Source organism: Acipenser ruthenus, chromosome 17 (assembly GCF_902713425.1).
Source record: "Acipenser ruthenus chromosome 17, fAciRut3.2 maternal haplotype, whole genome shotgun sequence".
Taxonomy (NCBI): domain Eukaryota; kingdom Metazoa; phylum Chordata; class Actinopteri; order Acipenseriformes; family Acipenseridae; genus Acipenser; species Acipenser ruthenus.
The window spans coordinates 6,541,678-6,568,850 of NC_081205.1; the positions used below are offsets into that span (position 1 = coordinate 6,541,678).

General features: G+C 38.3%; 2 protein-coding genes across 3 annotated transcripts in view; one reads left to right on the plus strand and one right to left on the minus strand.

Moving 5' to 3' along the window:
- Positions 1-1,331: 1,331 nt before the first annotated feature.
- LOC117423702 (meteorin-like protein) lies at positions 1,332-13,461 on the minus strand. Its single transcript, XM_034039792.3, has 4 exons — positions 13,089-13,461; positions 9,113-9,501; positions 3,605-3,664; positions 1,332-2,263 (listed from the first exon to the last, which is right to left on the minus strand). The coding sequence occupies exons 1-4, from the start codon at positions 13,184-13,186 to the stop codon at positions 1,947-1,949; spliced, it is 864 nt and encodes a 287-aa protein (XP_033895683.1). The 5' UTR covers positions 13,187-13,461; the 3' UTR covers positions 1,332-1,946.
- Positions 13,462-14,709: 1,248 nt separating this feature from the next.
- Positions 14,710-27,173, plus strand: part of LOC117423613 (UDP-GlcNAc:betaGal beta-1,3-N-acetylglucosaminyltransferase-like protein 1) — a 96,408-nt gene continuing 83,944 nt past the window's right edge. Inside the window, exons 1-2 of one of the 2 annotated variants that reach the window (XM_058989888.1) lie at positions 14,710-15,011; positions 15,826-15,942. In XM_058989888.1, coding sequence (XP_058845871.1) covers positions 15,910-15,942 — 33 coding nt within the window. In that variant the 5' untranslated portion in view covers positions 14,710-15,011; positions 15,826-15,909. Of the gene's footprint in view, positions 15,012-15,825; positions 15,943-17,118; positions 17,221-27,173 lie in introns of those variants that run through there. The other variant, XM_058989889.1, reaches the window with a different exon arrangement.

The window sequence follows — 27,173 nt, forward strand, 5'->3', positions numbered from 1 at the left end:
TTTGTAAAATATTAAGAGATACCCTACTTTTAGAATTCTTACATGGCCCTATTGTATTTAATAATACGTACCCTTATTCATGTAATGAGTAAAAAAAAATTGGCCACCGTCTCCTAGATTAAACTGTTTTTGACACACAATGAATACATGTTATAGATTGTGTGGATGTTTAATACATTCCACCCACATGACAACACTGTTAGAGGGAGCCAAGCATTGTTTTGTAATGTGGTATGTGTTATAAAGGCCACAATAGGATTGAATTCAGTTTCAATGTAAACTGAATTAATAATAGTGCTATTAAAGCCTTGTCATGTGGGAGCTTACAAGTTATGGAGAGCTATGTTTTTAGGGATGTATTGTGTTTTTTTTGGTTTTCTATATATCATTAGCCACATACACCACTGAATGTAACTAGGCCAATGGTTGAAGAATAAGTGGTTAGATATATTTGATCTAAACTGAATCTTCAATAATTTTAATTCAAGTAGCTTAGATGTGGTGGTTGAATGCATTTCGGTTTGGTGCCACAACCCTACAGGGAGTTTCACTCATGATAAGAATGTGGTTAGTCTTCCAAATTTAATCATACAGGTTCAAGCTGGTAGGGGGAGTCTAGGTATTACCCTCCTTTGAGGTCTTTAGAGGCAATTCAAAACATATAACATATTGAATATAGGGTGTCCACCCATCCCTAATTGGGCGGGACAGTCACGAAATGTAAAGATCAAGTCCCAGTCCCAGGATTAATGCCTCCGGGACAGCATTTGACCCGAATTCCTAGACACAGTGCAATCTTACAGTTTAGCGCCACAGTCAAACCATAGCACCCCCCCACCACTTGCTCGCTTGCTCTTTGGGGGAAACAGTAACAACACCTTTTAAAAAAAAAAAAAAAAAAAAAAAAAAAAAAAGGTAAAGGTAAAGGTAAATATACCCCAGCATAACAAATGGCAGCTGTCCCATTTTTGCATTTTGAAAAGGTGGTCACCGTAATTGAAGAATTTGTATTTTTTAGCCATGTGTATTGCACCTTTGTATTTGAGGCAATAAGAAGTTCAGTAATATATTTGGAAACTACGCAGAATTAACAGAAAAAGTCTGTATTTTTATTTGAAAATAATACGTTTATAAGGCAGATATTTAAGCGCAGCTCTGTTCAGAGGGAGTTTTAAAACAAGGCAAAAGTGGATCACCATATTAAACAAGTGCATGCACATACAGATGGTTCCCATAATCGCACAGTACCTGAAAGGTTAGATATTTTGGAAATTCAGAGTTTACTGCCAAAAGCAATCTGAAACAAACAAACAAAAATAGAGGCACAGGACGTGGATGGGTGCAACCCAGGGAGCTTTATTTCTCTGGAAAAACCCTTTTACAATTCACCAGCCTGAAGAAAAATTACAGGCTGAAATTGCACACTCCTTAAAAAAAACAAAAACAAAACAGGTTACGCTTCATACATTTCTGTCATAAGAAACAACTTCAAACTGTACATCAAGCTTTTTACAAAGCACATGGGACTTCTCCTACAATGTTCTTTCACATTAACCTCAAATTTACACAATATACATAAGCAAATGCTACATTCGTATTTCATTAAGACCTCACAAATCCATCATTAGTAATTTAAAAAAAGTCTTAAGACATTAGAGTTTAAGAGGTCCAAGTTTTAAAACTTAGTTGGCTTTAAAAACAGTCCAAACCTGTTGTTTAGCAACATTTAAGAGCTAGTACCGCCATTTCTTGATAAGTGTAACAGTGTGCTATGCAATGCGTAAGGGCATTCCGACGGAGCAGCCATTTTGTTCATCAGTTTTTCGCCAGCTCTGTCCTTCCGCCGGATGCGTTTCTTCAGCTCCCTATTCCAGTAACGCCCAATCAGAAACCGGTTCAGTTCAGCCAAAGCACCACACAGCTTCAACGCCACGCGCCTCGCTTCTTCAGTCCGTTTCGATTTCACATGGATTTTGCCCTTTGTCTCTCGCCTCTTTGTATATTTTTTGGAAGTCTTTGAAACGAGGGGCGCAGCCCAGTCTGGCCTCCCCAAAATGCATGCTCCCCGTGAAGAGGAAGTCCCCGTTTCCGGGGTTCACCCCGCACTCCAGTGGTGTCCTGATCTGACCCAGCCAGCGCCGGCTCTTCCCTGCGGTGCGGAAGATTTTGCTCTTCTGTCTGTACAACTTGCTCACAGACACTCCTATTGTCGACTCCCGCAGCTCAGAGTCGTGCGTCACGCCTCTGATGGTGCCTCTTGCCGCTAAAAGGAAAAAATGTAAGCAATTGTCAAAAAAATAAATAAATAAAAATCTCATCATATTCACTTATTTACCTTTAAATCTATTAAATATTCTCAGCAGGACTCCTTGCATGGAAGTTATTACAAATTTTTGAGGCCTAGAATGCATTTAAAGTGGAAGTATGTGTCCTTGTACTGTGTGTTTCAGGTTTCAAAACTCAAGCTTATTGGAGGTTGTTCACTCATATGAATATAACACAGTATGTCAAGGGCTGTGAACTGTCCGAGACCAGATTCAAAGGTCCGATGGGTCTGACAGAATCCAAAAGAAGCAATGCCAAACAAATATCTGGTGTTCTTACTACTGAAGCACTCTTGATCACCAATACAGAAACAACAAGGAGACAAAAAACACGACAAACAGAGGATCCGAATTCAGAGGATTCACATTTGCATTACTTTCAAGACTGCTACTAGTACATACTTTGGTTTTGTGGCTTTTTCTTTATTGTAAGCCAGCAACAAAAAACAAAACCACAGCCCCAAAGCCACTGTACCGAAATAGCTGAATTAAGATAGAAAAAAACAATAGCTCCAAGAATTCAATGAGCCTGTCCAGACCAGTAATGATTCTTAAACCTTCTCTTTATATGAAGACCCTATTGAAAACTGTCCCTTTGACCTTTTTGCTAGCTGGCTACTTAAGACATCAAGGGGAAAATAGCATGTAATTTGCCATGGGAAACCTTTGAACTCCTGTTCCTCTTATCCCTGTTGCTAAGTCCATTCTCCCTAGGTGGTGAAAAATGAACTAATTACAATCTCATAAGATCTGCCCCCATTTATTTCATCCCCCCACTTAATTGGTGTGACCGTTGATGCTGCTGCGTACTGCTTGTTTACAGTGGCTCGGGTAGATTTCCTGTTTCCTGCCGACTAGCCTTTCTACCTAAACTGGAGTAGGATGGGTAACCTGACAATAACAACAAGAGCCACAAGACATTTATTTACTTTTACACTTCAGGACAGCCACATTAGAAATAAGCTTAAGACTAGACAGCTTAGTCTTAAAGTTGTAGACCCTTCTAAATGGCTTTCTTTACAATAAAACAAATACCTATAGTTTTATATATGGTTTGGTTTACCTTTTCACAGCTCTCGTGGAATTTTTGATGTTTGTTCCCTGTCCCTTTGTTCGGAGGTGATGCAAAGCACAGTTTTTTTTTTTTATATCCCCAAACATACTTTATTAACAGTATAGGAATTACAGCAGTGAAATGGTAAAACTTGAGGGGTCCACCATCATGTTTTCGTGCATATTTCAGGGACCATATAATATAAAAAATATAGAAAGTCTCTTACCAAAGTCACTAGTGCAGACAGCCAAGAGAATCTCTGTATCACTGCATGGGCGACAAGGAGCTGGTGAGGGGGAAAAAAAAATGTAATCAATATTTTTATTGAATCATTTCAAAAAGGAAAACTTGATTTTTGACAGGACCTTATCTTGTTCAATTCCAGAAAAGTGCATAATGTATACTGGAAAATGATTAATTAACCCTTTAGTTTGAGAACAATTAATAATTTAGTTGCATTTTCTAAATGTAAGTGAAGGCTGAAATTCCTTCCAAAGTGTCTTCACCTCTAACTCACACTTAAACCAATGTACATCACACATCAACCTGCGTCTGCTGATGGCCCCCGTGTACAGGTGTCTGATTGCGAGAGTTGGTGTGATGACAAGAAAACACCAGAATTGAAATTCAGCTATTCTGTTTAAACAAAGCACAGCAGTTTATGGGTTTGAGTTGACAAAACTACAGCTTGCTTTAAGGTAATGCACCTCAGTTTGGTTTGTTACTTCTTCTTTAAAATATTTTAATATTGTGAAATTGGAAAGGTCTCTGCTTAACTAGTCAGCGCACAGTACAGGAGTCCAAGCAGCCAGCTCATCCAGAGTAGGCCCTCAGTAACTGGAATGAATTTGGGGGGAATTTGAGACTGTCAGACAAGGCACTGGCTACATAAGCTTCTTGTGCCCCAACACAGGCAAATCTGTCCCTGTACACTCCCCACAGCCCTGTCAGTCTGCAGGGTGTTTATTTATTACTGCCCTGCAGGCTAACAGACTGTGGCAACCTCCAGGCATTAGTCTCCTGGAGGGCCCCCTGTACAGTGCGGCCCAGACAGTTCCCCTCACAAAGCCACCATTGTCCGAGTCTGCTGCCTGGCTATTCAGGAATTCCTCACCACAGACCTGGGCCGGCAGTACCCTGAGGTAACCTAAAGCAACTGACTGCGCACAGTGAGCAGTGGTTCAGAAAGCTGGCCCCGTTCAACCCCTCTGCTCTCTCCACACTAAGATGCAATTACATCATTTCCCGTGGGACAGCAGCAGCAGTCATGTTCCAGCTGCTTTGAGTGATTTGCCCTCTGAACTCGGCATTACTAGCCAGAGGATGGAGACATTCACAGTAGGCCACACTTGTTAGCAGACAGCCTGTTTACAGACTGTATAAGGATGTTGCGGGAGGACTGCTTTGTGCCAGCATACCAGGAGAGTGGCGGATAGAGTGGTGATCTCTTTCCAGCCCCTTTCCAACACTCTCATTCAGCACCTGTGTGGCAGTTTCTATTATTCCATTGCTTGTCAGTTCTGTGGATGGGGTTTTCTATGTGATTTGAGGGATGTGGCACATTTCAGCCACACAGTGCGACAGGAAGCAGGCATTCGAGACGAGGAATCACCCTTCACGGTACCTGACTCAAAAACAAATGCCTTCAGTCAGTAAAAGGACGTCTTTATATGTGTTTAGTTACCATACACATCCAAATCTCTGCTGTGCCAAATTCAATTAGCCCTACGAGAATCAGCTTAGTGAGCAAGACACACAATTGCTCCAAGTATCCTGCAGCCTTATGCACACACAGTCTTTATTCCAGTTAAAATGGGGGGGGGGGGGGGGGGGGTAATTACTGTTCAACAACTTTGTGGTCTCAAAATATCGCAATACCAACATGCAAACCATCCACTTTAAAGCAATGACCACTTATCTGAAAGGATCATTCTAATGTTCCAAAAAAAAACCTAATTGTTTGTTTTTATTATTTCCAAAATATTGGATTTCCCTTCTTTCAGAAAAATGTGCCAAAAAATAAATAAAAACAGGAGGCCAAATCAATCTCTGCACTGGAAAAAAAAATATTCAGATATTCAGAAAACACCAAAAGGATGGTATTTAAAAAAAAAAAAAAAAAGTACAATTTTCCATTTTTCAGATAACTCAGGCACCGCAAGCATCCCCTGATCCCCACACTTAGGGATCAAAGGGCTGCCTTACAGCACACTTGATAATCCTCTGAAAGGGACACTTAACTGTACTGTCACTTCTAAGCTCTTATCACCAGCTATGCATATATTATGCAGCTTCCTTTACTTTGGTACCCCATTCACACCTACAGCAAAGTGGTATTAAAATACAGCACTGCTTTCCACTTGTTATATTTCAGCTGATGTTAGCTAGTGGTATATGGAAGGAGGCCAGATGGGCATACTCATGTATTGGTTTGTTAAATTGCTTTTAAGCTTTTAAATACATTAGTAGGACTTTAATTAGCCAACATATACCATTACAAAGGGCTAATATAATATAAAAAATCAAACTGCAATACAGGAACATGTGTTTGTCATTATGTACTGTCATTCAATTGTATTCTTTTGTCTGCAGTGTTTTTACACTGTTGTGGAATGACCCTTTGGTAATTAAATGGCAGTTGCCACTGAAAACACAATTGACTGTAATGGCTTCAATGGTTACCATTACAAAAAATATAAATTTTGGTCTGTCTTTGCCCGAACCATGATGATGAGTTAAAAACTAATATAAAAACTGTTGTCAGAAAAGGCAACTTTGATTGACAGAAATACATCATTAACTGAGGTTCTGTCTTTCAAAATTCAGACTGTGTTGCTGCACAGACACACTAATTGGAGCAACCAGAGTAATTACTACATTTCACAATCAAGACTGCTGCTTTCTCTCCGCAAACAAACCAGCAATTGTCCCCAAAGCATGGTTCATAGATTTAGCAAGATAAGTCATTTCTAGGGAGAGTGGGGAAGGGTTAGTACTGTAGAAGGACTAACCAACTCCAAGGGCAGAGCTAAAGAGAGCTGAGGAATTCTACTGGAATAAAGTGTCTGTACACAAAGAAAAACCCTCAGCAGAACAACAAGGTCAGCTCAGAGCCGAAGGTGAGGGCCACCCTTTATGGTTTATTAGTTTCGACGGCCCGCTGGGATGAAAACTCAGCACATTCAGGATTAGCTCAGTTTAAAAATGAAATTGTGCACCAAGACCTCTTTTCTGTTCTTCTATCGCCGTTTCTTTACAATTACGACTCCATTTCCACATCGGCTATTAGAGAAGAGCAAGGGGAGAACAAAAGACATGGACATCAAAGGGGGCCTAGACACACAGCTGTGAGCCTGGGGCTAAGCGAGGGCCAGTTTGGACAACAGACAGGGAGGGAACGAGACACTAGTTAAAGGCCACTGCAAACGAGCGAAGGATTTTAGAACACCTCTGTCTAGAGGAGAGACCTGAGACAGGAACAAAGTTAGAGAACCAGCTGTAGCAAATATTATTATGCTTTTAAAATAAGAGGTATTTTGCTTTGCCCAAGGATGAAATTAAACCCTGGTCTTAGAAGCTGAATGTCACAAAGCAGACCTTAAATAGTGCACAATAATTAGTTTGTAAGTTAGCATCCAGATATTTGGCCTAGGTACAAAGCAAAAAAAAACAAAAAACTTTACTTAACAGATTTAAAGCCCATTTTCTAGTTTAATTTTATTAATCCATAGCAAAATGAGTGGTAGTTATCTAAGTAACACATGTCAAAGTGGTACACAGATACAAGATAAGACCTACAAAGCTATGCAAAATATATCCTTATACAAAAGAATAATTCCTTGGATTAGTTCCAAAGCATGTGCATTGCAGTAATTTTTATACAAGCCTGATGGGAAAACAATTAGGAAATGAGACAGAACGATGAAAAGCTCCAAAGCAGCAAAACCTGCATCTCAAAAGAGCCACCTGTGTCTCCCTCTATCCCCTCGGCAGGCAGGCAGGCACTTCGCACAAACAGCTGGGACAACGTCAGAGGGGAATGGAACACACAGTCACTGAATGCAAACTGCTGTGCGACTCAGAGTTACCAGTGTGAAGGACACATTCACTCAACTGTTCCTTTTCAAAGACAAAGTCTTGGAGTTTATCCAGAAAAACACATTCAACACAACTCCACTACTTTCCAAACGTGTCTCTTATCGGTAAAAAAAATTTAAAATAAATCTGACTAGTAACTTCCCTTAGGGTTTAATATGTTTAAAGCACTATCTGAAGAAGCAATCATGATAAAACATGATGTATTACTGTACCTTAACTAGAAGCCTGCACACATTTGCTTAGTTAATCCCCATTTATCCCCATTTACCTTAGCATAACAAATTCACTGGGGTACCAAAACAGGAAACTGAAACGGTTTACCACAAGAGCGACTTTCCTATGCTTTTGGAAAGGTACTCACCTGTTATTCTTTTATAGCACCCTGGTAATAGGTCTGCAGTTATAGGACTTGTAAAAAGAGATACATAGATTTCAGTTTATAGACTTGTAAGAAGTAGTAGTCTGTATTGTATGCACATCCCAGTATACCCATAAAAACTACTGCCGCAGGGCCAGGTTTTTGTAAGGACTACTAGCTGTGGTCAAATTACAATGAGTTGCTGAAGGGCACTATAGACATTGCAAGGTCCAATGGAAGACAAGTTTTGAAAACCTGCAATTAAGTGACAGCTTCACAAAGGGAGATAGTTAGGACTAGATGCTATGTAACTATATACAGCTTCTAAGGGAACAGCGTCACTAGAACACTCATTATTCACAATAGGGGGGATTTTAATTTGGTGTTGGTGTGTGAAAATACTGTTTAGCATTGTTTATCCATATAATGTTTTTGAAGCAATTATGCAGAAAATGTGATTCATCTTTTTTCCCCAGCTTTGAAAATAACCTCTGCATCTACCCAACACAAAAATCCAAAACGCACACATGTACGCTCCTGAAATTGCAATGGAGTATTTTTTTCACCAAAACTGCTTTTTTTTTAGCAGGGCAATCAAGCAATTTATAACAAGAATCGATCACCACAATAGCCTCCGAGCTACCCCTGGCAACTTCATTACCAACTTCCGGACTTTGTTTAAAGAGTGTTGCTCAGCTTAGACCCCCACTGCACCTGAATAGACAGCAGGCAGGTACACCCCCCACCCGCCACCCCCCGCGCACAGTTGACAATGACGGAACCAACGCATGACTTCATTAAAAAAGAGATTTGTTTCTGTTTGCTTGCAGGCAGCTCTCCACAGCTAGAAAACTACACAACAGGGACCACTTTTGTTTCACTGAAAAGCAGTTTCAATTTGTTACCTGTTGTTACATTGTTAAATTGTATGGATTTCATTCAGCGTTTGTGTGTTTAACTGAAGAACTAAAGGACATCCGGGAACCAGGGACGGAGACTGAACCCCAGTGGTCCTTTAAGCAAAACAAAGACACTTTTAAATGAGTGCTTAAAGACAACATGCACATATGGCACACACAATATCTGCTTGTTACATTACAATACATATGCACTAAAATAGAATTCCTTGCCGCCTGTTTATCCCAGTTAAGGCCTTCTATGCACTGTACTTTGTTGACAGCTGTAGTAACACAATCTTCCACCCACCCGTTGAAGCCTGTTTCACACCATGTCAGGCACAAGTGTTCAAGAACACAATTAGTACAATCAGCTACTTACCAGAAAGAGTGTGCAAATCAGAACCAGGCCTCTGGTTCACTAGTTCATACTGGAAGGCAGTAATCTTCCTGCTAATGTCTTGCTGTAGGGTTGCCTCTATAAACAGGGAGCCCTCATCCATCCCGTAGCAATAAACCTGGTTAGGGCTATAGTCTTGCTCCCGGATTAATAACTTCAGGTCCCCAGATTTTTCTAAATAAATATTAGCTCCTTTGGAGTCCTTCAGTGGCTTGATGCACACAGTCAAGTACTTGTAGGCCGCTGTTAGGGTGTTGGGTCTCAGGTTGACGATTAAGGCTCCCGTTGGGTAGAGCCACTCCAAGTTCCCTTCTGAACAGCGGAGGTAGACTTGCTCCACGTCCCTCGTGTGCGATTCGTGTGTCAGCCCACTGAAAGAAATGACAGGAACATTGGTAGTAAACAGGTACAGCATGAGGATTATCAAGAAAGTACCAGACTCCCACATGCATCTTATGTTTTTTAAAATAACAATGACAATTTAGTCTCACTATTGCAGAATCCTACTTTAAATATATAAAGGTAGAAATGTGTGTGTGTGTGTGTAATTATATATATATATATATATATATATATATATATATATATATATATATATATATATATATATATATATATATATATATATATATATATCCCTAAAAATATATACAGGTCTATTCAGTTCAGAATCAGGTCTGTCAGTGGTGGTCTAGCTGCATCAGTGTACAGACAATAAAAGCACCACCTAGTGGACACTACAGGTGGCGTTAAACATTCCTCTGCATTTTCTTTTCTTTTTAGGCCCTGATGTTAAACACACACACCTGTACAAATGTAGAACTGGTAGTTAAAACCCAGAATGACTGGTTACTCAAAGTAAAACACTTTATTACATCATCATTCCTATAGCCGTTACAGCTAGTACATGTAATTTTCAGCCAGGAGACAATCTGTTTGCTGACAACTACAGTGAACTGAACTCAAGTTGTTATATAATGCAGCACAATAAAAGTTCCCTGCTGATTCACCCTTTTAAATTTCCTGAAACAGGACTTCATTGCCAATCTCAAACCAAATCCTTTTGACTAGAGCCAAGACATTATTTATTTTGGAAACTTGACAGAGGTAAGTGGGGCAGTCAGTTTTACTGTCTAATATATATATATATATATATATATATATATATATATATATATATATATATATATAACTGGTTTACTTCATCGTTGACAGTCCAGTTTGTTTACATCCTCAACGCTGCTTGTCAATACATCAGACCACGTGTAAAATTGGTATGCTGATATTCTTTGCTGGAGGTTTTAAATACACGTATGTAGACAATGAACTGTTCGCTGAACCCGTGGTGCTCGTATGTAAATGAGTAACAGACACACAATGACTGTACCAATGTTATTTCCTGCTTGATTTGATAACAATCTTCTAGAAAAAGCGTGATTTCAAAGAAATGAGAAATACATCAATGGAAACAATTTTGCTCCACTCAGTGAAAATAATTTCCCCTCCGTTTTCGTGTAATTCAGGGCAGGATACTAATCGGTTAAATGACAGGATTTAATTTGAATTCAGTGCAAATGTTCACTTTGGATTATATTTAAAACAGGGCTATTTCGATTTTCGTAATGTACATGTTTGTTTGTTTTTTTAGAGTTAAGTGGTTTGTACTTTATCAATTGCTTGCTTATTTAAAATACAGTGCTATTAAATCAATAACACACTAAATAATCTAATTTAACTTATTTTTGACACTGAATTTCCAAGCGATGTGTGTTCGGGTTGTACACAAAACGTACAGGGGTTTCAAAATATCACCGAAACAGCAAACTCCCCTAGGCATTTACAGTAAGAGATCTGAGTCTTAGCAGGGTAAATGCCCCAACCATTTAGGCTAACTGACCACAATGTACCCGATCCACTCAAATACGTCATGTGTTTCTTAATTGGGTATTTACAATATGATTTATAAACAATACTTTAAAAACTCGCATGTAAAAATGCCAAGGGCAACAGATTTATATTTTTACTTCAAATCAAAAGTAGTACATCTGCCGTTTTATAATGGCATGCAAAGTCCAGCCCAAAACGAACTACTGGAAATTATTCCGATGTGACGGTTGGGTGGGCGCTAATTCTTTTCGGAAGACGCTACGTGCATTTAATAAACGAATAAACTGGAAGTAATTAACTTGCTTAGATGCCTTTAAGGCTAATAGGTTCTTAATTAAGTAAGCATGGAAATTGAATTACCCATTTATCCCGCTAGATGGTGATTACACCAAGCAGGCGCTGTCCCGGTGAGGCTTTGTTAAGCGGTGCTGCTGCCCGTCTACACTTGGCAGCGGGACGTGGAAATTAAAATATGATGACTCAACGGCCAGTCTTTTACAATGATCTGAATACAGAGCATCATTCAGAATGTTTATTTCAGAAATTTAGCAGTAGCGTTTCAGGGAAATCATGAGGTAGTTTTTGTTCTAGAGTACGCATTGCCATACTGCGTTCTTTCAGCGAAAGACATCAGTGTGGAGTAGTGGTTAGGGCTCTGGACTCTTGACCGGAAGGTTGTGGGTTCAATCCCCAGTGGGGGACACTGCTGTTGTACCCTTGAGCAAGGTACTTTACCTAGATTGCTCCAGTAAAAAACACCCAACTGTAAAAATGGGTAATTGTATGTAAAATAATGTGATGTCTGTATAATGTGATATCTTGTAACAATTGTAAGTCGCCCTGGATAAGGGCGTCTGCTAAGAAATAAATAATAATAATAATAATAATAAGCAACAATAAAGTTATAAAAGAGATTTAAACACTGCACAAACACACTGTTACCACAACCTATTGCCTTCAATTATGTTAAAACTAGTGTAAAGAAACGACATGCTGTAAAGAAAACTGCGGGTAAACTTAACAGACTATTCCCTAAAGAATGTAAAATAAACCAGCAGTTACAAGGCGGTTGATTTGCAGGTGTTTAAATGCTGCAGTGAATCGGGATACGCAAAGCAACCTCCAATTTAGTAAAACCTGTTACTTGGGTGTTGGGTTACACACCGTCCGATACCAAGACGGCCGACTTCAAACGCCCAAATTGGCATTGTATTTTAATGCGCAGACAATTTGCTAATCTCATCCATATACCCTGGTAGTAACCTATTTAAAACATGTAGGAGACTAATTCCAGCACGCGTTGCGCGTTCGTTATCACATTTAGACACTTGAGAGTATTTTTAATCAATCTTACCACCGTTGCCTTTTGCTCTGTTAATAAATAAATAAATGTGTATAACACAGGGCCTAAATGAAACCGATATGTTATAGGGCAGCAGTGTGGAGTAGTGGTTAGGGCTCTGGACTCTGGACCGGAGGGTCGTCGGTTCAATCCCAGTGGGGGACACTGCTGTTGTACCCTTGAGCAAGGTACTTTACCTAGATTGCTCCAGTAAAAACCCAGCTGTATAAATGGGTAATTGTATGTAAAATAATGTGATATCTGTATAATGTGAAATAATGTATAATGTGATATCTTGTAACAATTGTAAGTCGCCCTGAATAAGGGCGTCTGCTAAGAAATAAATAATAATATAAAGGGTTTGAGTTTGACAATAGACAGTTGAAACAGTAACGCTTTATAATCTATCTATATGAGAATATTAAATAAATAAATAAAATATGAATATCTGATGCCGTAAAATTAGACATATACATTTGTAATACTTTACACACAACTACAGTCGCCTATTCTATAACTACTTATTAGGAGGGTAATTACCGACACCTAATTTTACTAAACTTGCTTTTAATTGAAAACAACCTTTACAGACTTTACATTACACAGGACCCAGTTATAAGCAGCAGCAGAACTGAGCACACCATCATTCTAAGTAGATGTGTTCATTCTAACACAATGAGCAAATAAAAATCATCGTGTCAATTCTTCTTTTTATAATAACATCCTTACCTTCCTCTCCAACTGCACTGATCACTGGAATACTGCGAAGCCGCAACTCGGCACAGCAGCAAAACTGCGATTAAATCTGTCAGAAACGGAGTTAGCATTTTATCTTCCACTTGCTAACTTTCAACGCCGCTCTGTATTTAAGATTCCCCAAGCAACAATTCTGCAGTTAATGTATTTTTTTTATTTTTTAATTCACCGCTACATTGTAATTTAAACTCTACAATTATCTTCAATGCAGGAACAAGTAAACCCCAAAGAGACCGGACCCGTGTCTGTGGCTCTAACAGTAATCCATTCCCCTCTTTCTCAGGGTCGCATTCAGTCAAAGTGAAGCGGTACTAAATTGTAAGGAAAGTTTTACTCAAGTTTGACTCCACGTCATGGCTTTGCAGTCCAGCTGAGTAACAACTTGCTGTCCCAAACCACGCCTCCTCTCTGACGCGTTGCATACTAGACCTCGGTACAGGAGTGCGATATTACTATCGAAACTATCAAAACAGCTTGCAGGCTTTTTGCAGGCTTTTTGGGATTCATTCTCAAATCCACAGATCTTAAATTCTCAGTGCTTTCACTGAATGAATATATATATATATATATATATATATATATATATATATATATATATATATATATATATATATATATATATATATATATATATATATATTTACGATGCATCTTTCAAAATCCGGATTCTAAAATCCGTATTAAAGCTGGCGTGATCAAATAGCTTAAAATATTTGTTAGACATTTAAAAACTATGATGTCTCAGAATTCCATGTTGAAAACATCAGCCATAATTTTATAACTGCTATTTGTGAAACAAAACACAATTTTGCCAAAGTAATGGGGCCCCGGCAGCTGTAGTCGGTGTAGTATTATTTAATTTCAAGTACAAAAGTGGTCTTGCTCGCGCATGCCTAAACAACTTCTGCTAAGAGCTGGCAAGTGCCCATTCAAAGCTGGTACGTTATCTTTTACGTGTTTGTAAATGTAATTGATCACATTTTCCAGTCTTTTAAATCGTTGTTAATTAAAATTAATGGTAAATGTACCACTGTTTAACAATAGGAAAACACCCATCAAATCACAAATCTGACAGCGTACCACTTTCAATGTGACAATGTATCGCTATCCGACATTACACGGACCAAGTTTTGGTACACGTACCAGATTCTGACGACGTACCACTTTATAACACTACACCTGTGCTAGCAGGAACCAGCCTGTTTGGTTTATACGCAGATAAGATAATTTATCCAGGAAATGTATTTTAAATTTAACAGTATTTTGAGGCGCTGCAGATTTAATGCTACAAACCTACAATAATTGGCGCGTGTGTTCTAACATGTTGTCAGGCTCCTAAAATTTATCACGAAAACAGTGACTTTTGTTTCTTTACTACTAGATTTCAGTAAACTCGTGCTAACTCAAGTTCTATTGCATTTTGCAGCCGTGCATAATCACGACGACCTGATTAACAGTACATTCTCCCTCTGAAGTGGCCAGAAACTAATTGTTTTCTCAAGGGGGCGGGACTTAGCGTCTTACAGGGCACGAGTTGCGGAAGCCTGGTGCGTTGTAACTTGTCTCTACAGAAGTGGTATTAAAGCGTGCTTTTTGGAAAAATATATATTGAGTTCTCTGCATTGCCAAGTATGTAAATATAGATATACTCAATGCAGTCTCGTTGTTGCTAGCTTGTCTACAGTCGAAGCAGTTATTGTGCTGTAGCCTCTATGTTATTTACATTTGTTAAAATATATATTTTTAAACACAAGAAAAAAAAAATGCACGGGAACTAGGTGCAGCAACAGACTGCTCTTCCTGATAAGCGACGAGCAGCATTCTCCGTCTGAAAGCACAGTGAAACCCCGGACAGCGCTAGGATGTAGTCGGGAAGGAGATTGCAAAATTGACGTGGTGTGTTTATGTATATTTATATTGAACATTAATGGAGGATATTTTTGTAGCTACAGGGTAGGTTTTGCAATAGAAAAAAAAAAGACCTGGCCTTAGATTGCAGAAAATGTATGAATTATCTGTGAAAGATGCACATCATTTAAAGACGGTTTAAAATTAAATACCACAAGCACTTGAAAGTGGCAGAACCTTAGTTTTTTAATTCATTATATAATGCATCTTATATCAGCAGTTTATTAATCTTGCAATTTTCTTTTTAATTAAGCTTTTACACCTATGTGGCAAATGTGAGGTACTATGAGTTTTCCCCCCAAGTTAGTCAAATGAAATAAATACAGTGTATGCATTTCTGATGTCAGATATTTAGTTCCTTTGCATGGGGGGGAAGGCCATGTAATACATTTTTTGCAGACCAAACGGGAATATGGGAGAATTGCAATTTTGTATTTTTATATGTAATCAAATAAAATGTCATCAAAGTCTGTTTTTATTTTTTAATTTAAACACAAAAGAGTTTCAGGTCATTTCAAATGCTTTCCTCGGCTTTAAAACTAAAATAAACCTCTGTTGCTTGCTCCTTTTTTGAGAAGCCACCATAGCAACCAAAAGGCTTTCTTTTGACAGCCAACAAACAAGCCGTTAAAGACTGACCCTTTCTTCTTGATAACGTGCTGCTGTAGTACCTAAGGGGTAATAATGCGGCCAGTCCATTTTAAAGAGACACTGGAAAGACATTGCTAATACAGTTTAAAGCTGGCATGGCAGGGCATCCTCTGAGCAATGAGTTCATATATTGTGACCTTCTTTTCCACAGTCCATTATACTGCCAGTCCACAGTGCTTCCAGTTGGTTGGAGGAATGTCTCCAATCAGTTCTTGAACAAGATTTCTCTGAGAACATGGAACTGTCCATTTTCAGTGATGCTAGTAAGGTATGGTTCATATTCCTTTTTGCTTTTTTTTGTGTAATGTGTGCATATAAACCACATATTCAATATATAATGGTACTCCTGCTCCTTAAATATTTCACACAGAAGTAAGGTGTTTTGAACCCGTGTTACATCACAGACTGGTACTTCAGGTTTCCCAAAGTAATACCCTTCATTAGGTGTCAGAACACCCAGTGACCTACGACGTTGTCACTGCTCCACTGTAGCTGCCTACTACAAAACAGGCTCATCATGATTTACAGCTTTACTGGGGTTAATGAAGTATAACACTTCTAAAGGTAGCATTAGAGGCCATGTCACAGACAGAATATCATTATTTTGGTATGCCATATTGAAAGTTACAATAGGGTTGTCAATATACCCAGAGTAGCTTAATGTCTCATCCAAGTCATTGTACCCAGTACTGGCCAAGTGCCAACTTGCTTAGCTTTTTGATAAAGTGGAATAGCTGTTAACTACTAGTTATTTGCACAGTCTTTGCTAACTAGGGATCTTTTAATGTCAAGAATGCTCTTAAGTTGTGTTTTTTTATGTTTATCTGTGCCTGCTTTCCACATAATGTATCTAACGATAGCAGTTCTTAATGTTCTGTGTATTGTACTAACTAATTGTTAGGTATGCTAACCCTTGGAAGAACAGTACTATGTTCTGTGTTGTGATGACTATTTGTTTATACTAACCTTTAGCTGCAGTACTTTCTGCTCTGTGACTTTAATTGATAACACAGATGTACTTTTGTTCATTTGTTTATCCTTCATAAAGGAATATTTTAGGTTTACTTTCTATTTAGGTTATTTTCACTTGGAGAATCATTTTTTATTTATTTTTTCCAACTTGGAGAGTGAAGCTTTCCATCGCTCACATAGTACCAAACCTTGACCATATTGGATCTTTTCGTATAGACTGAACCAACATTTTGAATCATTAGGAAGATACCATTACCTTTATCTCTATAAAACAAGCCAATGATAATTGAAAACAAATAAAAACATTACAATAGAATAAAAACAAGTACAGTTTTAAAACCATGCACATGTTTTTTCACCTGAAGTGGACATTTTCTAGTAATGAACTGCAGGGTTATGGAATGGGTTAACCAAATAATTACAGTCGATCTCACAGAGGTAGTTAAATGGGCTGCATTTGTTTTTACCTCAGGATGACTCTGGTTCTATTTTTGAAAAATGGACACCCAGACTCGAAAAAACGGAGCAATCGCCATAGTAACCAGTGGACACAATTCCATTCAACCAAAAGGAGGTTAGTGCCTCTCCAGTTTCATCTTCTATTACCATAACTGTGTCCTGTCAAAAAGAAGCCTTCACAGGCCACAGCAATGCTAAATAAACACATTCAAATACTAGGCCTAACACTTGACTTTGAGGTGCATTCAATGAAAACACATTACTGTTCTGTGGTGAAATTCAATCAAGGTTTCCAGAGGGCATGGCTGTGTTCAGTTAGGGGCATATTAGAATGTTTAAGTGTGTGGTGAGGGCATGTCCTCCTATGTCTAGAAGTTTTATTAAAAAATGTAAAGTTTGTACATTTTTGTAAGACTCTCAGGTTTTTTTTGGTTTTTTTAAATATAAATGTAGTTGTCGGCAATGGTTTTTTACCCCGGTTTTTCTCCCCAATTTGGAATGCCCAATTATTATTTGTATCCTGGTTCACCGCTGCAACCCCCCGGCGACTCGGGGAAACGGAGGCTGGAACACGCGTCCTCCAAAACGTGTTCCTGCCAATCCGTCATTTTTCACACTGCGGATCTCCATAGCGAGGCCACCAGACGGAGGACAACACAGATCTGATGGCTCCACTGCAGAACCGCAGGCGCCCTATCGGCCACAGGGGTCTGTTTTGCAAAAGGCTCCTATTATTCATCACTTTTAAAACTCCTAATATCGTCTCTCTGTCAAAATCAGTCATATTTACTGTCTTGTCTATCTTGACTGAAATTGATAAAGAAGATGCTGCTTACAATCCTTAACCCTTTAATTAGAGAGCTGCTGTATAAACCGTTTGATAGAAAGACAAATCCTGAATTTGCTGTAACCCCTTTTTAAAAAAATGGTCTCTTTAAATCCCTTTCGGCTTTGTTTTGAAAGAAAAGTCAGCAAATAAAACTACGGCAAGCTACCCATGCTACAGTGCTCATATAGTGAAAGAATGTTAATAACTTATCAAAGGCTTAGAATTTGCATTTGGTAGCCATGACAGTATTCCGTTTTCACAAAGAAGGCTTTTTTGGAATACAAAAAAGAAAACCTGGCTCAGCAAATGAGAAAAAGTTTAGGTCTGATTTCTTTCGCCATTTTAATATGCTACTTATTATGGGAACCGTGTTACAGATTAAATGTTATCCACTGAATTTTATTTCACTTCATATACAGATTATTGAAAAGTCCATTTTAATAACATAGCTAACAGTGACTTAGTATACATAACCTTCTGGTGAAAACCTGCACCCGGTTGCATAAGAGCAATATGCAGCTGTAAAAATAAATTGTAACAAGAATTTAATGGAAACTTCTTTACCAGAAGTAACCTTTTGGAGCGACAAAATTGCAACCTTACTGAAATGGAAACTTTGTAAAGCACCTTATTAAAATCACTCAAATAACACAAGCCTGTTGCTTCTAGTGCTGCCTGTTGTATTTTAATAAAATAATCACTTTGACCCTTATACTGGGTTTTAAAAAATCAAAATATTTAACAAAGCTCCCTGAGCCTTGGTAATCCACCCCCAGGTAGTACGTACCTGAACGTATTACATATTCCTGTTTGTGTTTAATATACAACCAGTCAGAGCAGCAATAGAAAAATCCCACTTCAAGCCAGCTTTGAACCATTAGATGCATCAATGGTGGTCTGCTTTGTAGAAACATCAGGAGTTGTACTTGTGAGTTGGTCATGTTGTAATAAGCCATCATAAAGCTGCAACTGGTCACCAAGTCATCAGTAACATGGAAATGCTTAACATTTGGACCTCCTTCTGGAAACAGAGCTTCTGTATTAGCATTTAATGATCAATGACTTTGCCGTGTATTGCTCCTACTCTGGAATCTGAGTCTATGAATGTAAACCAGAAATCTTAATAAATAAGATGGAGTTGGTGGTTTTCCAAGTGATGTAAGCACCTTCTCAAAGTCTCACTTTCAGTGTGTTTTTAAATGTCTTATTTTTAAAATCTACTGTACAAATGATAGGTGAATCTCTCGGGGGCCTGTAGTTTAGTGCTTTTGTCAGCCAGTCTGTTTCTTTCTTATCATTCTTGTGTGCCTTTGGATTAAATTGCACCGACACAATGGGAGGCATAAAAAATGTTAAGGGGCCATGTTTCAAAGTGTGCACAGTTCCAGAGGGCTTGTGTCAGATGTCACAGATACTCAACAGATACGGCTGTTTGTGTACTGCAAGTGACATCTGTGAAGAGGCTTGCTAAATATTCTGAATGAGACTGGACAGCTTTTGACGGCCGGTCTCTTTGAAGACAAACACACCTATCAAAGCTGCTTGAGTTGAGATAGACCGATATTGGTTTTGATGCAGTACCTTTTTATTTGTTTGACATTTAAACATGTAATGGTAGTGGTAAGAGGCATGTTTAACAATGCTGTTGCTTTACAAGCATCATTTCTTTTTGAGGAGCAGAAGCTATATTAAAAAGTGTGTATTTCATACTGTACAAGACTTCATTCTCTCATTGACCTGAATTAAAAATACATCAAATACTACACAATAGTACTTTAACATTATTTAGAGGGGTCCATTTTTGACAGAACTATCAAGTAGTTTTTTTTTTTCATGTTGATCTTGGACATATATGACACAGTTAAGTAGTTTTGCAAAATTAATGTAAATGTTTGTTATTGTTGTTGTCAGTGGGTAAAATACAAAACAATTAACAAATAGTCATCCATGTTTAAGAAACGTATACAAAAAATGTGACCAGCATTTCTCAACCTCTTCTGCCATTACTACATATTTGACCATTTAGTGTTTTATATTTCTGGGTGAAAAGAATTAGCAAGATATTTTGGGAAATCACAGCTGACACACTGTCACGTTTTAAGCGCCAGTAGACAAGTCGACTGCTAAACACAGAGAAGTTGTGTTGGGATATTGTTAGGGTTCTGGCTGGGCATAATCAGCTTGGTTTTAGATCAGTTGTGCTGTGCACGTCTGCTAAACATGTAAGTTAAGGGAGACAGATAAGTCTGGCATGTCAACCTGCCAAGACGCGGTACGTAGTGGCAGTACAGTACCTTCTCTGCATTTCAGAACAACGTCAACATCTTTAGTTTATAAGGTGCCTTTCATGTCTTTGCAAAGTATATTGCAGTAATAGTGGAAAAGAATAAAGCAATTGTTCTTAAACTGTAGGTTGTGACCCCCAGGGGGGTCACAGAGCGGTTGGACATATGCAACAAATCTATGAAACCCTTCTCTACTAAGAATATATTTTAATGAAAATATTGGATATATATCTATGTCAATGCATTATTATTATTATTATTATTATTATTATTATTATTATTATTATTATTTGAGCAAAAGAAAAAACAACAGAACACACATAAACCTGTACATTCGTTTTTATATTAGAAAGCTTGCATTGAATCGCACAGTCACATGAGATTGCAGATTTCAGAGAGATTACACATGCAGTGTCGTGACATGCCACAAGGACTTTTTTTTTTTTTTTTTTATAAATTTAGTCGTTGCCAATTATTTTTATTATTTTCTCCCCAGTTTGGAAATGGCCAATTATTTTTTGGCTCAGCTCACTGCTACCACCCCTGCGCTTACTCGGGAGGGCGAAGATGAACACACGCTGTCCTCCGAAGCGTGTACCGTTAGCCAACTGCTTTTTTTTCACACTGCGGACTCCTGCGTTGTCCTTCTACAGCGTCGGAGGACAACGCAGCTCTTGGGCAGCTTGCAGGCGCCCAGCCAGACTATAGGGGTCGCTGGTGCGCGGTGAGCCGAGGACACCCTGGCCGACCTAACCCTCCCTCCCCCCAGGTGGTGCTCGGCCAATTGAGCGCCGCCCCCTGGAAGCTCCCGTCCTCGGTCGGCAAAGGAATAGCCTGGACTCTTAACTCGCAACGTCCAGACTATAGAGCGCATCCTGCACTTCACGTGGAGTGCCTTTACTCGATGCGCCACTCGGGAGCCCCACAAGGACTTTTTGTAGGAAATTCGAAGATCTTGTGATGATTGCTTGAGGTTTATTTTCATAACCAAACCCATATTCCCATCATAACATCATAACATTAATTTCTTACAATATCCCAGGGGGAAGGGAGTGGTGAGTGTCTTGGTGGATTAATGAGTCATGGCCCGTAACCTCATCAGAGTTGTGCCATCCCATTTACTGAATTAGTTCATTAGCATTAGGATTCTGAGTATGAATAAGTTTTTCAGACACATGAAAAAACTGTATTTGTAAGTTATAGGTTAATACGTTCATATGCTATAATTATTATAAGACAGAATGCTGACGACAAACAAAAATGCAGCGTTTTAAGATTATTTTTCTTTATGAAGTAAACTTTTTAGGCAGTAATGGTCACATTTATAAAGGTCTGTCAACTTACATATGGCTTTGAATATAAACCTTCAAAACTTTTTTTTTTTTTTTTTTAACATTGATTTAAAATGCAGCAAATTGCATTTTGGCCTAAAGATGTGGCTTAAATAAAACTAACAAGCACATCCCCAATTAAACTGTATCTAGTCCAATCTTGTATTAATGCTTCACGGGAATTTGAGTAAACAATGAAATACAAAGCTTATCACTATGATAGAATAATATGTTAAACCTAAGCCATGGTGAGTTCTGATCTCGGACTGATTTGGCTTTTGAAAGCCTCTGTATTAATCTTCAGCATCTTGTCCAGTATAGATGAAAATAGGCATAAGAGCTTCTTATCAGATGTCCATAAACATGAACCACAGTGATTAAAGCATATTTTAAAAACTCTTCAAATGTACTTGTATATTGTATACTTCTTGATTTCTGGGGTAATACAGAATCTTAGAGTAGCAGAATGTTGGCAATTGTGTGATCACATAATCAAGCATTGGCCATTTTAATTGACATTTTTAATCTATTATTTCCTGCTTAGGTTATAACCTGGATAACTAGAAATGGAGAGTTTTGGTTCTGATTTAATATTGCATTGCCAAGATAAACTTCACAAAGGTACCTGTAAGAGACACTCTTCTGGAGAGATCCGGTGCCATTGACGACATGGCATTCTTTTTTAATTTTAATCTGGTAATATAGTTCACTTTACTTACTTCATGAAACAGATACAGTATGTCCCTATAAAGTTAGAACAAAAAAACAACAAAGTGCTAGCTTGTTTTCTCAAATAACACGGGTCAGTGCTTCAGGAAGGCTTCAGGTACCTTTTTAAAAGCTTTGTGATTTGCAAATTCCCAACCGTTACTCTACCTTTTTTTCAATTAGGCACACAGCACTGTTTTTGCGTTGTTTGCGTAACCTCCATAACTTGTTATTCTTGGCAGGCTGGGTCCACATTAACTACCAACCAGTAAAAGAAAGGCGCCTATTAAAGATAAAATACGACCTCTTAGAATTGATTAGCCTCAGAAATGAAAAGGCCAGGCTGGCCTGCTTTCTCTCAGCATTCTTGTTGGTATGCTATTAAAATTTAACCATTTCAAATCTGTTATTTCAGTATTGCATGTTCTACTCACAGGTGCTCTGAATTAACCCTTCGTGACTGAAATCGGAGCTGCCTTGTGGCTGGTTTAATGTTTAATTTCCAGTTAAAGTGGAATATTCCCTGTTGAAGTAGCTTTGATTGCAAGAGGAAAACAGAAACAAATCCAGCAATATTATATTGAACACAGAAGCAGCTTGAATCCCTATTAAAATGACACATGACTTGAATTGAACGAGGAAGGCTGTTCAGTCCCAGCACTTAGGGTTCTCCTGACAAGCTCAACTGTGGTGTAAAATGGTGATAACTCAATATGGGAGCAACAGAACCACTCCGAATGATCACAAAGACCATACAATAACACAGGGAAGTATAAAAAAAAGACATTTGAAGATATTTAAGATAAGGGTAATGGTGGGAGGATTAAACATTTGCTGTTTTAAATCTTTTATTGATGGTCCCTCATCTGAATAATGCATGAATTGTTTTGATGTGTGCAGTGCTTGTTAGTTTGCACTGTTTATGCCTGCGCTCGCTACTGTTTGCAGGACAATGACCCTCCTCTCCTCCTGTGAGAGGGATCACACACACTGGCCCTACTAAACCAGCTAAGTGTGAAGTTTTTAAGAGCTTGCAACCAGCTGGTGGTGGTCCTGAAGGTCTAGTTCTTACAAACGAAGGATCCGTTGAAGAGTAGCTGAGGAATGCCATGTCACTGGCGGACAGTTTTCAAGTGTGTCTGTTACTCCCCCTGGGGTATCATAAATAACAGAACAAGTCCAAATATTTATTCGAAGCCTTTTTCATGTAGCAGTCTTTGACCGATAGGAAGACACCCTATTCAACAGATCATGTGCATTGGATTCTGAGAGATTGCTCCACTTATTTATTTAGTCACTATATCCTAAACAAGAAGCGATGCTTCTCCTGACCTCTGCATTTCTTTTACATCTACCAATAAAGTATTTTTTTTTTATTATTATTTTTTTTTTTATTAGAACTGTGTTTCATCATACAAACATGTAAAGTGTCATCATACTTTTGAGTTCATTTTCTTTACTCTTTTCTTTGGCTCTCAGTTTTCTTTCTCTTATTTTCAGTTTGGCAGGCAAAATAAAATGCACAGCACTTTAATATAAAAAATACAAAAAACGATTGACTTACTCTTTAATGTTGCCTTAAATGTAGCAAGTCTTTAATAGTATCGTATTTTTTTTTTCTTCTATTTCCAAGATCCTGAGACCACCCATGATCTGTGTAGTTGTGTATAGTGCTGATGTTATTTGCGCCATCATTACTTTGACTACTGTGTCTAAACTAATAAGATTCAACAGATTCAACTGTCACTCGGCTTCCCGTTCATATTGCACAGGATTTTACCTGAGGGAGGGGGTTGTTTTACCACTGATAGAGCACTGCAATGTATTTTCAGACCATGTAAAGGCATGCATCAGGTTTGTTGTACTTGTTCTGTAGTTCTGTGTTATGTAGGATTTGTTTTATTTGCTCATTTATGTGCTGTAATAAAGGATGTCCTGTTTGGCAGGCTTATGTTTAGATCATGTGTTTTGTTTTTTTTTCATTCGTAATGAAAACGTGTAGTATCTTCTGTGAATGTGAAATAATAAAATAACAATAAAGTACAGTACATACGATATGCAGCCCAAAATGTATATATAGTTTCATGAGCACAAATAAATCACAGGCAAACAACGCTGAATAAAGCATTAACCAAAATGTTTTTGTACTTGACTTTGATGCTTGTAGATTTACCCCAGAATTCATTGTGTGTTTAAAGTTAAACACGATAAGATAAAAAAAAAACAAAAAAAACTGACCAACATTTGAAAGGTGGTAAGAGAATTAACATAAGTAAAGAACAAAAAGGGGAAAGAGTAAGGAAATGATTGAGATTGTTTGTTTTAGGAAAGGCACGTTAACAAGGTTTAGAGGCATTGCAGTGTTTATTTGTAAAATCCTCAACTAGTGAACTCAGCAGGAGACTAATGGTTTCTTTGCCTTCTAGGCAGCCCATCCAGCAATAACCATTAATTATCATAAACTGAGCCCCCTTCGGGCCTGCCTGCCCGCCTGCCTGCCTCCAGCAGTGGGGATCGTTTACAAGTGCACGTGCAGGCCGAGTGCCTGCCTGTTGGGAAGGTGATGCAGTTCATAGGCCTACTACTGACAGGAATCATCTGGCCCTGCTTAGGGAGAGGGTGGAAGGTGGAGGGGGTCAGAAAGCCTCACTCTGAATACAACAGGGCCTCTTTCTTTCCAACATCTTCCAGTAAACGCAGTGCTGTTAATTGGCAGGGCTGTGTGCAGCCTAATGGAAAACATAGCTTCTAATTAGCAAATACCTGCACATTTTTATCATTTGTCGTGCCCCTTCCCCCCTGTATAATTTGATCTCTCTTTTGGTGAGGAGCCTTTTGTTTTAAAGCCAGGAGATGGCAAAGTTTTTTGGTTTTATTTTGTGTTAAAAATAAGATCATACGTTGTGGGTGTTTCGTTCAATTAAAAAGTGTTTAAAGCTATAGAAGTTAAAGATAAGTAACATCAGGTTACTGTGAAAAAAGGTTGGCAGGGGCTTGTGGGTTTCACCAATTGGTTATCAATGATTATGTATTGCTATAAGGCATTTTTAGACAGTGGTAAACATTTTACTGACAGTAGGTTAATGCAAATACTTACATACATGTGGTGTAATATGAATATAAATGCTATACTGTAATTGGGGTAATCACCACTGCTGACATTGTCTTTTTCCGAAAGCAGTTGTTTATATAAAATAGCATAATCGACAGTTAGAAAAGCAAATGCCCTTTTTCCGCACAATTGCTATGCGGGTTTCTTGAATTATAGTAATTTGATAAAAAAAAAAATGTAGTGCAATCATAGCTGAAGCGTTGGCTAATTGATCTTGGCATTGTGTGCTATAAAAAGTGCCATTCATAACAAACCGCTGTGTGTCACAACTGCAAGGCTGTGGGTCAGGGTAATCAGGGGGGTTTATTACAAGGAATTCGATATTCTAGCACTGCCCTGTGGTTCTATAATGGAGTCTTCTCTGTACAAACAACTGAGTCATGAACAAAAAGAGTGTTCTTGGCGAAATTCTAATTGTTAACATTGGTATGCTACAGGAGAACAAAACTGGAGATGGCCATAACAGGGTGTAAATTAGTTCTTTTAATTGTGATATTTTGTTTTAATTGATTTATCTTTACATATTAATGGCAGACTAATTGACTGAAGTCCCATTTATTGTAAGGAAGTGTATCCCAGTTTTCATGGAGATGCTAGATTCCGTTTAAGCCTTTAAACTGTAACATAATATTTAACATAAAATAACTAAGCACTTTTGTATAATGCACTACGACACTGATGTGGACACAAGACTGCTTGCACGCTTTTATGTGTACATGGAAAAATGTATATAATATATGGTTGACATCTATATTTGACATGCATGATCCTGTAAAACGTTTATAAAAAAAAAAAACCAAAAAACTAGCGTGATTATATCTAGAACCCTATGTCCTAATGTCCAGCTCACATACTGAAATATTAACTGCTGAGGCGAGAAACTCGGTAACCTGTGCACATTTTGTTCCCTCGGTGCAAAAAACTGAATGGAATTATGGAACGAGAGGGGCTGTAGCTGTTTGGATATAGTTTTTAAAGATTGAACCCATCAGAATTTCCGTGTTACAATGCAGGTGTATTATTTATAAGAGTCACATTTCAATTTAAATTGGAAGGGGCACAAGTCTTATGCAGTAAATATGCACTGAATGCATTGTTAATGTTCCAAATCCTGTCATTCTGGAGCAGGCCCAAGCTTTAGTTAGTATACTTTCTTATCATATGGTGAACCAACAGTTCATTATAGACTCTTAACTCCCTATTTCCACACAATTATGACCTTGAGAAGCTTCTGGTTCTCAAGAATAAAGAGAGCACTCATTATTTCTTGATACCCATTTTTATCTTTAACTTTGGAACCAGTCATCATTAAGGAGTTAGACTCAATTTCAAGAGTCTCTTTGTTTTGGTTTCACTGATAAAGTGTGGCGTAGGCCTTGGGTGCCGAGGCCCTGCTGTAATCCCAGACATACTCCCCCGTGCGCTCACATCCTTGCCTGCTGAAACCCAGTCTGTTTCTTTTCAGTGTTCTATAGAAAACATAAAGCTGTAGTTTGTTAAACAAAGTCATTTTTTTTTTTTTTACTTGAACCATTTGTTTCATAATTGGAGGCAGTATGATCCAGTGGTTAAAGAAAAGGACTTGTAACCAGGAGGTCCCTGGTTCAAATCTCGGCTCACTCACTAACTCATTGTGTGACCCTGAGCAAGTCACTTAACCTCCTTGTGTCTTTTGGATGAGACGTTGTTGTAAGTGACTCAGCAGCTGATGCATAGTTCACACACCCTAGTCTCTGTAAGTCATCTTGGATAAAGGTGTCTGCTAAATAAACAAATAATATATATTGTTTTTCAATTTGTCCT

Coding starts and splice junctions, on each gene's coding strand:
- LOC117423702 (XM_034039792.3), bottom strand. CDS start 13,186: ATGCTAACTCCGTTTCTGACAGATTTAATCGCAGTTTTGCTGCTGTGC. Junction 3,665..9,112: donor TGATTTGCACACTCTTTCTG/GTAAGTAGCTGA, acceptor CCCCCTCACCAG/CTCCTTGTCGCCCATGCAGT. Junction 2,264..3,604: donor TGTCTGCACTAGTGACTTTG/GTAAGAGACTTT, acceptor TTTTCCTTTTAG/CGGCAAGAGGCACCATCAGA.